The 11727-nt window shown below is 39.4% G+C and overlaps 1 protein-coding gene across 2 annotated transcripts in view; it reads right to left on the minus strand.

Annotated features, from left to right (window-relative positions):
- The window catches only part of WDR70 (WD repeat domain 70), a 122357-nt gene extending 112431 nt beyond the window's left edge, over positions 1-9926 (minus strand). For both annotated transcript variants that reach the window (XM_015848477.3, XM_015848476.3), the window contains exons 1-5: positions 9877-9926; positions 9726-9788; positions 9457-9540; positions 6805-6919; positions 1623-1803 (exon numbers count right to left, since the gene is read on the minus strand). In XM_015848477.3, coding sequence (XP_015703963.3) covers positions 1623-1803; positions 6805-6919; positions 9457-9540; positions 9726-9788; positions 9877-9901 — 468 coding nt within the window. In that variant the 5' untranslated portion in view covers positions 9902-9926. The remainder of the gene's footprint in view (positions 1-1622; positions 1804-6804; positions 6920-9456; positions 9541-9725; positions 9789-9876) is intronic.
- Positions 9927-11727: the final 1801 nt, after the last annotated feature.

Raw genomic sequence — 11727 nt, forward strand, 5'->3', positions numbered from 1 at the left:
GAATCATGGATGGAGTCCAGGAGTGATCACAGGAGATGTGAACCCAGAACATAAAGTTTGATTATCAAGGAAATCAGTAGGCAACAGTACCATGAAGCAGGTCAGATGGAGTAATAAAGCCCTAGAGCATCAGAATTTACCCTAATTCATTTTCCTAATTAATAAACAAAACAAGATTGAGCTCACTCTAGAATTCAGGTACATTACTGCTTAACTGCTCTTGCTCGCTTTAAGTGGGTAATCTAAAATTTTATATCTGAAAATATTCAAGGTAAGATGTTACAGGAAAAGGAGCAACAAACTAAGAATTTAGCCAGAACTAAATAAGAAATCCCTGAAACAGCTGAGAATCTGTTTTGTTTTTTTTTTTTTTAGGAACAGATTTATATTTGTGTAACATAATAGTGGTTTTGCATCCTACTAAATGATACCAAAATCTGTTTTTCCAGCATTTTTTTCATTGTTGCTACAAAAGAATATGGAAACTATCATAAAACATCTACTATCACAAAACAGTGAATTCAGGTGTGTAGACTTCACAGTAGCTGGGAGTTGATATTCTTCACAGTGTCTGGCATGAGGCCAAGTTTTGACTTTAGGAGAAAAAGATACTGACAACACACTAATGTTTTAGTTGTTGCTGAGTGGGTACAATGACAAGAGCATTTCAGTTTCATTATGTGAAAAAATAATAAAACTGCGAAGAGTTGGCCATGAGAGCTACTGCTGCTTGGGGGCTGGCTGGACGTCACTTGGCAACTGGTAAGCAATTGAACTGTGCATCACTTGTACACACCTCTAACTATTACACTGTATATGTCTATAGTACATGTAACTATCATTATTATTTCTCTCTTCTTCTTCTGTCCTAGTAAATAGCTTTGGCTTCTGTTTCTATTTCAACCTACATATTTAACATCTTTTCCCCTAATCCTCTTTCTTGTCCCACTGGGAGAGGGGAGAGTGAGTGACTGTGTGATGCTCAGTTGCCTGTCTGGTTAAACCACAACACCAGGAAGGTCTAGAGGAAGAAGAACTAAACATAGAGACATGTATCAGCTGAGTTTCTGTGATACCCAAATTGAGCTTTTCAGGGTTTTCTACCTTGCTTTCAACAGAAAAGAACTATATTCACTCTAACAAAACAGACTGGCATTTATTTAATCTAAAAAAAAATAATAAAATAATAATAAAAAAAAATCCACTCCTCAACTACAGTTGCATATTTTCTCCAACAATTTTGGCATAATTATTCTCCCTAAACTTAAGCCTACTTCTACCTTTCCTGAAAAAACTCCGTACATATTGGAAAAAAGGTACCTAAAATATTTACATAAAATATTTATTTATATAGTTCTTTTACAGCGTGGAAAAAAAAGACACAAAGTAAATAAAATACATTAATGATGAGCTTCTGGTAAGAATAACATAAGTGTTTTAAAAATCTGTGTATTTTCAAATGAAAACACTTGTTTCCATTTGTTAAATAATCAATACACAAAATCCACATTTCAAATCACAGTCATACTTCATATGCAAATCCAGTCAAAAAGGAAAAGGCATACTTAAAAATTAGAGTTTACTCAGAGCATTAAAACATTAAAGAGGAACAAATTACTTACACTATCTTCATCTTCTGTATCATCATCATCACTGTCCTTGAACCCTGGTGGAAGTGGTGGCCCAATGAATTCTTCATCATCGTCATCCCCAGCAGAACTTTGAACAGAAGCCTGGGCTACCGCAGAAGTACCAGTTAACTCTTCATCTGAACTGTCTTCACTTTCACTGCAAGTTGTGTCTCTGTATGTAAATTACACAGTTAGTATTTTAAGAAACTGGCAATTCAGCAGTAACATAAATTTGTAAATTTTGAAATTAGCAGAAAAATGTAAACTCGTTCTTTTTAATGGAATGTTTGCTCTCCATTATCTTGAAAGCATTGGCACATCTTTAAATAAAGGAGCAATGCAGCACCAGATAGTTCAAAAAAAAGGGACAGATCAGAATAAAGTCAGATGTAAAAGTAATAGTGCAACATCATTAGTATGAGTTTAGACATCACTTAGACAGTAGACATACAGGATTTTCAGGACACTGCTGGAGGTTGCAGCATACCTAAATACTCTGCACCTCTATTTACTCAAAACAGTAACAGTTCACACTCACAACCAGAGTGCAAACACAAAGCACAGCACTTGCCTTTCAATGCCAGTAATGAAGTAGCAGGAATCGAGCACATTTAATAAATACATGACATACAGTAGATTACATTTACATTTAAATTATTGTTTCAGTGATGTCAAATCAGTTATTTTGAACACAATTTTCAAGCACTGGAAAATTTCTAGAAAGAAAGCAGAACTACTTAATTCACATTCATGGAGGTTATTCAAAATAAACGGGCTCCCCCTACTGGTAGTTACCAGGTAGAAGGTATCTTAACTCGCACAAGACTAAAAGTGATCAGCACAATTTTACTCTCTACCTAGGTCACAGTACATTGTTACCATGTTTGCAAGCCAGCTGTTAGTTTCTGATTCAGTAACATAAACCGGAGGTGCAAGAACTGCTTTGGAAGCTTACAATTCAAGAAAAGGTACATTAGTTTACAAGTGAGACGACTTTAAAAGCCAGATTAAGAATGAAAAGAAGAAAAAACTAAGGAATTATTACGGTTTAGGGTTCATTGGTTGTTTTTGGTTTGTTGTTTCCCCCCATTTAGATTATCATTTAAAAATTATAATAAAAGGAAACATGTTTAAGATTATAATAAAGCTTTACCATTCTGAACTGTGCAACCGTAACAAAATGGACACCCTACCTGTAACAGCTATACACCAAGTGGCTTAGAGGTTACACAGCAAATATGAGTCTTAGACACACAAGTAGAATTACATTTCAGGAAGAAATCAAAAGAAAACAAAAAGAACATGAACTAGGTCCTCAAGTGTCACAGTGAAAAACAAGCTTGCATACCTGAAAGCTTGTCTAATTTTCCAACTATATTTGCCATTGTAATGAAAGATATTAGCCTTACATACAAACTTTTGCACACTTATGAGAAACATTTAAAGATCTAGGTCAGGATATAACTATCTAATAAATCTAACACCAATAAAATGAACTTATTTTAACATATAACAATGGAGTCATACCCTTTTATCAAGAGGAAGCTTTGCCATCATCTGAGGAAGAGATTTGGGTCCTTCAAAGGTCTTCAAGTTAGATATCCCCAAAATTAACTATTTCACGAGGCTGTGTATAAGAGTATTGCCCTAAAAATCACTACACATCCCCAGACAAGCAAATCACTTACCTTCACAACTGAAATGTTTTTTTAATGGAGCAAAACATAAGTGTAGCTGCCAGTGAGAAGAGTGTATGTAAGACTCCTTATATATACTCTTTTTTCAGTTCTGAAGTCCCAAACCTCTGGATTTTTCCATAGAAATTCAAGAGCAATACCTATCTTCCCTTCCAGTTGCCTATCCCCATAACTTCTTTGTTTGCTAAGCATGACCCATCAATTCAAACACTTCAGCTTTTTGAGTGACTACATAATCATCTTTCATATTTCATCTGAAATGATCAGAATTCCAGTGCTGTTTTCATTACACTTCAAGCTTGCTAGAGACAACCAAGCGCTCAAGCTCCAGTTACTGGTATACTCTGTTGAAACTAGAAAGGTAATCAAACCTATGAACATCCCAATGCAGCCATGCCAAAAGCCCATTGAGTTGAGTGTCATTCTTCTGACCATTACAGGGAATGGCACTGACAGAAATGACAAAGCAAGACAGCAGATATTATGGTACTACCTTCAACATTCTGATATAGTTCTCCTCTACTAAATCCTGTAAATAACCAGCCCCTTTCCAACAATTTAGAGACAGATAAAGAACTGATTTCTGCTTTCCCTCATTACTTCCTCAGTATGAGAAATATGCTGTAAGAAGAGAAAAGATAGCTGAATTAGAGTACAGATGGCACACAGAGAGTAGGTGTAATGAAAAACGTTGAGAGTTGTGTAAGTATGAGGGCACATTCCCCCCACAGCTTTGCTTTCCTCATTTCATTCACTCTAATTTTCCAATTTGTGAAATGAAAGCATCTGCTGTACACAAGAGTATAAAGCCAAATTATTACTGTCTTTATGTAAGTACTATAATCACTGTAAACGCTTCTGGTAGCAAATTAATTCAAGAATCAACAGAATCACATCTTCCTGGAGTGACCAAATCCCTGTCAACAATTGTAAAACTAGTAAGGATTCTACTAAAATAATCGAATATATTTGGAATTTTAAGAGAAAAAAAAAAAAAAAAGGTACTATTTAGGGCAACATTGCCATTTCTGAAAAATACAGTAAGCTACATTTGAGTTAGATGAGTTTATAGTAACAAAACCCTACATAAAGGGGGGGAAAAAAAGAGGACCAAGAGCCCTATAAACCAGATTTCCTTTGTTACAGGATTTTCCCTATGAATGTAGGCTAAGATATAATGGGTGTGTCTCCTCCACTAGTGTACTGTTTTCAGAACTAAGCTTTAAACTGACTATCATAATTTACAGGAAAATAAAGTTCTACAAGCTGACACGTTCAGCTTCCAGTTCATGAGTTTTTCATGCATGCACTCCCTTCTCAATCCTCAAGGAAAGTAAAGTAATGGAAGGGAACAGAAAGGAAACTTAACGTTAAGCCTACACAGCAACATTCAACTATTGAAAGGTAGTTATTATCTTCTTTTACAACAAGTGCCTAGAGTTCTCTCAAACCCCCCAACAAAATGAGAAAAGCTCTACAGCATTTTCCCATCGTGCTTTAATTGATTCCTTATACTGAAGTCACCCACACAGCACATAATCACACTATATCCATCTCTTGCCAGCTTCTATTGTTTCATCAGGAACACATCTAAGAACATAAAAAGTAAATGGGAGTACAGAATGCTCTTCCCTCCTGGGTAAGATAAAACACAGATTGAGTAGTAAGCCATGTTATCAGTTATTTCTGTGGTAGTCTACAGCTCATCTAACCTTTCTATATGTCTATGCACATAAAAGAAAATTTGTAACAGAACTTCATTGCACGCAATACTACAAGCTTGTGCTCTTCAACATTTTTAATTGGTGACTTGGATATTGTGATTGAGAACACACTCACCAGTTTTGCTGATGACTAAGCTGAGTGGTGCTGCTGGTATGAGAGAAGGAAGGGATGCCACCCAAAAGGACTTGGACAAGCTTGAAAGTCCCACATTAACCTAATGTGGTTCAACAAGATCAAGTGTAGTGTGTTGCACTGGGGTCTTGGCAACCCAGATACACATAAATACTGGGGTTAGAATTCAGAATACAATTCTTGGAAAAGGAATGGGGGCTCTAGTGGATGAAAAGCTTGACACAAATCAACAACGTGCACTTGTAGCCCGGAAGCATAGCTGTACTCTGGGCTACATTAAAAGAGGAGTGGCCAGCAGAGAGAGGGAGGTGATCATCCTACTCTGCTCTGAACACGAGGCACAACCTGCAGTATCCAGTACAATACCCAGAGTTGGATCCTCCAGCACAAGAAAGGACATGGAGCTACTAGAACAGGTCCAGAGGAGGGCCACGAGGATGATCAAACTACTGCAGCACCTCTCCTACAAAGAAAGGCTGAGGGAGCTGGACTTGCTCAGCCTGGACAATACAAGGCTTTGGGGAAAACTCACTGAAGCCTTCCTGCAAAAATAATCTATAAATTGGAGGGAGACTGACTTCTTACACAAGCCTATACTAATAAGACAAGGAAGAATGGTCTTCAACTAAAGGAGTGACTTAGGTTAGGTAGTATGAGAGGGTGGTTAGGCACTGGAACAGGCTTGCCCAAATAAGCTGTGGATGCCCCACTCCTGGACTTGTTCAAGGCCAGGCTGGACAGGGCCCTAGGCAGCCTGGTATAACACCTGATACAGCAACCCTTCCTGCAGTACAGGGGTTGGATCATCTAATCCAACCCAAGTAATCCTATGATTCTGTGATTCCACCACATACAATTGGGCTACAAGTAGCATACAGGTCCACCAAAGTACTGTAAGGATTATAAGACTTCAACAAATACAAAAACCTACATATTTACAGAACACTGATCTCAACAATTCCTGTCACACAGTGGAGTGATGTGGCTTCCATTAAGCTTAGCTATTTTTTATTACACAGAATTTAAGAATTCAAGCAAGATGCCAGAGCAGTAGCATTTGCTATCTTTCAAAGACGAGCATACTTTAAGCAGTTTTGGATTAAATTTCAACTGAAGTCAAACAAAAACACTTCTTCAACCTTACCACTACTCCTTATAGTGTGCATACTTGACTCTTGGTATCTACTCTATTTTGTTGCAAGAATGAACAAGTACACTGTATATACAACTGAGAATAATAGCTGGTCATTAACTTATAATATGTATTAACATATTACATAAGATATGTATGCCCATATCCTGTCAAACAAAAAGCAACAAGAAAAAGCATACAGATAACTTTTTTTTTTAAGTATGCCAAACAAGATAGGGAGGAGACTGTAGAGTTTACTATTAACTATATACAATATTCACAAATATTGAGAAATCCAAGAAAGCAAAGAAAGAAAAACACAAATATTTTATACTTAAGATACCACAGACACATCCACAGAAGTTAAGCAGTGTTCATGAATCCCATCCCTCTCTCCTCCGAAAAGAAGCCACAAAAAACAACAGTGCAAACTATTTCAGATACAAAAGCTGTTAAATGATACCTCCAAACATAACTATGTAAGTACCTTGGCTTTAACGTGGACTGAGCTCTTGTTGCACTTGAGTCTGAAGCAGCTGGATCGGTAAATGAACTTTTAAATTCTTTTTCAGCCTGGTCTTCCTGCTCTTTTTTACGAGCCTCTGAATGAAGAGCACAGAAAAGACAATGTAATTTAAAGTCCTGCTGATAACAATGAAACAATTAGCTTTGTTTTAAGACTTCTTATATAAGTTATTTGAAAACAAAACAAAACAAACAAACAAGCAAACAAACAAAAAACAGTAAATAAAGAATTTCACCTGAAAATGGATGTTACTTTTGCAAATAATTAAATTTCCATCACTACCACAATGATCACTCAAAAAAAAAATAAATTAATTAAAAAACAATTCCAGTTGCCAGCTTGCATAGTTGATCATACTTGTCAACAGCTGAAAATCTTCACATACCCAATGCTGATATTTCTACATTTTCAATGTTATATTAGAATAGTATTAATTAATTAATTCAGAAAGCTCTTGAAATTTTCCTGCTCTATGAAGTTGAGCTAGAACTGAAGTTATCACAGGTGCTAACAACTTATTTCCCTTAAAATATATTTGGCTATCTTATTATTTATTTCCATTTCACTTATTGGAAAAGAACTCCTGTAGAACAAAATGAAACAGAACCTTCCATTTCAAAGTTGAATTAGGAATCTTATACAGCATGGCGGGATTAAGATACAGGAACAGATAAAGCTAGCATATTGCTAAGAGTGAGATACAGCTAAAATATTTCTAAGAATGTTCAAGTAACTTCTATAAAGCAAAGAAAAAAGCCCTCTCCTTCTATATGAGAAACAAGACTTTTTGTTTATTTGCATTGTGCACAAACATTTTCCTCCATAGAGAAGCAGGAAGAGCTAAAACATACAGATTCAGATGACACATTATTTTAGTTCTCCTAAACGAGGCTAAAGGAGGAGAAGAGTTGTTTTCAAAGGAGATCATCAGAACTATCTCAATGTTGTAAGTCAGTAGTGTACCTTAAGAAAACTGATAAAAGTTCAGGGCATCAAATTAAAAATGCTGAATTACATATAAAGATTTGTCATTTGTAGAAAAAATAACTGAACTTGTAATCAATTATATGCTATGTTTCCTTTACGGGTAAAATTCCAGAAATCTTTCTTAGGGTTCCTTAAGATTCTTTTCAGAGAAAAGATGTCCAGGTGTAGTTCAGAATGCCTTGACTTAAAAACATTACACTCCCTTGAGTTTATTAAATTTCTCCTCTATATTAAATTTTTCTTCTAATCTTCAACTGGGAGATGGTCTCCCAACAGAGATGATAGTTTGATATGAACAAAAATTGAATCTAAACGATTTTCAACATAAAATAAATATTACTGTATTTTGATTTAGTACCAAAAAAAAAAAAAATTCAAATTAAATTCTGGGGTCCCTTGCATATATAGAATTTAAGACATTGTTAAATTCAAAATGTCAACAAGCATACACAGAGTTGAAGCTGTATGATTCCACGTAGAATCAAGCAATAAAGAACTGCAATCCACTGATCTCATTCTTCCAATAGAATTGCATTTTCCTGATGAGGGGCTTCCACACTACTATATACTTCATAAACAGAAACACCTCAGAGAAAAAATACAGTTTTTTCTCAGAAATAATCTGCATAACGGTATCAGTAACACACAGAAAAAGAAATCAGACCAAAACAAAAACAGAATAACAACAAAAACACGCTCCATTTTCAGCACATACTAACTGGAAGCAGAAAGCACAGGAGCTTGGAACATTAAAAAGAAATCTAGAATATTAGAGTCTTCCATCTTTGGCATAGTGCTTGTTTGGATATGGAAAGGAAAACATACAGCTCTCATCACCTTCTTCTCTCAGGCCTCCCACTGCCAGCACAGTAAAAAACAGAAAGAATTGTGAGATGCTGTGTAACTCACTGTGTGTCACAGAACACACTTCCCTTTTATTCTGTCTATCTAAATTAAAACTCTCTGAATCAAGATCCCTTTCAAAATAAAAGCAATAGTCTAAGTTAATAGACTCTTTTAGCAGGGTCTGTTGCAATAGGACACATGGAATTGATTTCAAGCTAAAAGAAGGTAGATTTATATCAGGCATAATGAAAAGGGTTTGTTTTTTGTTTTGTTTTGTTCTATAGTAAAGGCAGTGAGGCACAAGAACAGGCTGCCCAGAGAGGTGGTACATGCCACATCCCTGGTGATATTCAAGACCAGGCTGCGCCAGGGTCTGACACCCTGATCTAGTTGTAGATGTCACTGTTCTTTGGGGGGGGGGGGGGGGGGGGGTGGAGAGGGGCTGGACTGTCTGACCTTTAAAGATCTTTTCCAATTCAAACAATTCTGTGATCCTATGAAGACCTTTATATTTAATTTCAGCTTTCTTCCTGGATTGACGTGTAATGCCTCACAGCAGGAATCCTGCAGGCACTGATCCCTTGCACACTCTCACAACATATATAAAAGGATAGTCCTCCCTTCTATCCACCCTCACAGTGTTCAAGATTGCTTTCCTGCAGCACAACTGCACTACTTCGTTCACTAAATAGCCAACCTGAGTCACTGGCACATCACTCCAATAGAGAAGAACAAAACACGTTGTAAAACACACTAGTTAACTGCTCACGCGTTTCTTACCCAAGACCTTCCTGCTCCTTTCCACGGCAGTTCTCCTGGTCTGTTCAAACATGGCTTCAAGATCGAAAGTCCGAGCCTTCTTCCCTAAAAACACACACAAGGGGGCAACTCAGCACGGCTCGCCCCGCTGAGAGCCGCTGTGGGCCCTCCGAGCAGCGTGAGTCGCCCGGCCCCGCAGCTCCCCGCCCGAGCCCCATAGCCGAGGGCCGCCGGCCTCAGCATCGCTCCCCGCTCCCTTCAGTCGCCCCCCGCCCGGCACTGAAACGCACCGAAACCCGAGAAGCCCATGGTGGCCGCCAGCTCCGGGTCGGGTCCCGCCAGCATCTCAGCGTCTGCAAAGAAGAGGGGAGGGGGAGAAAATAACGGCGGTCAGCGAGGGGTGACAAGGCTGAGTCCGGCTCAGCCCGGCCCGCCACTCACCGCCTTCAGCAGCCGGCGACTCCATGCTGCGGCCGGCCCGGAACCACAACAGCCGCGGCAGGAAGCGGCGGGGCGGAGCGGGACACGGACAGCGGCACCGCCTCGTGGGGGCACGGAGTGTCCTGAACGCGGCGCTGCCGGGGCCAGCAGGGCCCCGCCCCTCTGCCGGCCACGAGGCTTTTCGGAACGGACCTGGAAGCTGAGGACACCAGCAGCTCAGAGTCTTTCCCAAACCCCGGCACAGCTCCATGCCGTTCCCTCGGGCCCTGTCGCTGTCACAGAGCTCAGCGCTGCCCTCCGCTCCCTGTGAGGAGCTGCAGCTCCTCTGCTCTGTGCTGAGCACTTCCAGGGCCCTCAGTTGCTCCTCACCCATTTTGCCTCCCGGACCTGTTACAGTGTGCTTTAAATAATAGTAGCAGTAGTCATGCTAAGGCTCGTAGTTAGGCCTAGTCTGTGTTTCGCATGTATCTAGGAATGCAAGTTGTGTTTCTTATGAACCCGAGCACGGATCTAAGTAATAAATCATCTTGCTTAGGAACAAAGCACAATGTATGTTAAAAATCAGGTTTAGATTTATGGTGTGATGGTAGAGCGCTTAAGCGTTTTAGAGAAAATGAACAGAAAACAGAAACGGGAACATCCAGTAACGTCACAGATCGAAGGAGGAGAAGAATGTACAGCACATTTCCTTAGGTCTTTGTGGGATAGTCTTACCTAATTGTAACCAAGGAAACATAACAAAAGAGGACAAAGCAATCCTGAAGAAAATGTATATAAACCTTGTGATTTTTTTATAGTTTGGGGCTCTGACTTTGGACGCTAGTCCTCAGGCTACCGGGGCCTCAATAAAGCACCGCATAAAACGACTCAGGTTTAAGGTGATGGGCAACAGACTCATCTTCGTAGCCTTCCGTTTAACACTAATAGTTGTATGTTTCTTTAAGATCAATAAGCATACAGATTTTGTATAGAACACGGAGAAGTTAAACTGGGACAATTATCACATTGGAAAAGATAATCAGAATTAAACTAAAAGACTTGCGGAATCAAACTCTATAACACAGAGATGGGTTATAAAGCAGGTATGTTTATTCCAGCGCCGGGTGCAAGGGGGATAGCTCCACCAAACTTGCACACTGACTTGTAAAATCGTGACACAGATATAGGTACATCTAATACATAGTCAATGATTTCTCAGAATTCTGATACATATTCAATAGTTCTTTAGCATGCAAACCCCCTCTTGTTCTTATCAGGGGGATGCAACTCCTCTTCTGGTATTTACAATATCTATTCTCCTCCTTGCCTGATGTCTTCCGTGAGGTCTCACTCCTTATCTGCATCCTTCCTGCTCTCCCAGGCCCCTTGTTTCCTTTACTTGTTTCTATAAGCTACCTTTAACTATCCTCCTTTTAGCCCCCCTTTATTCTATATTCCAGCAGAGCATGTTTCCTGCTTCACTGTTCTTAAAAGCGCTCACAAGAGAGACTCACAAGGAGCAATCTCCAGAGAGAGATCCTTCCTTGGTGGCACTCAGCCCTTAACGGGGTCTAGGAGAGCTGCAGCCAGGCTCCAGCCCTTCTGCTCACACACAATACTAACAGAACTTCCCATTTCAACTAGAGCGGGTTGAGAGTCCTGTTTCCCCCAATAATTTCGCATTAGGGATGTAACAGAATACTTTTATTTCTTGCCACATTTTGTCTCACAAGTAGCACGGGGCAGAACTGCACACAAGAACCAACAACAACAAGCACAGCAGCTCTGACGACGCTGATTCCCCCTCCGACAAGCCCCGCCCGGTACGTGGTGCCGCAGACGGAGCAGCGGAAGCGGGCAATGGAGGGAGAG

Source organism: Coturnix japonica, chromosome Z (genome assembly GCF_054131305.1).
Source record: "Coturnix japonica strain WE chromosome Z, WE-NBRP24, whole genome shotgun sequence".
In the NCBI taxonomy this organism is placed as follows: domain Eukaryota; kingdom Metazoa; phylum Chordata; class Aves; order Galliformes; family Phasianidae; genus Coturnix; species Coturnix japonica.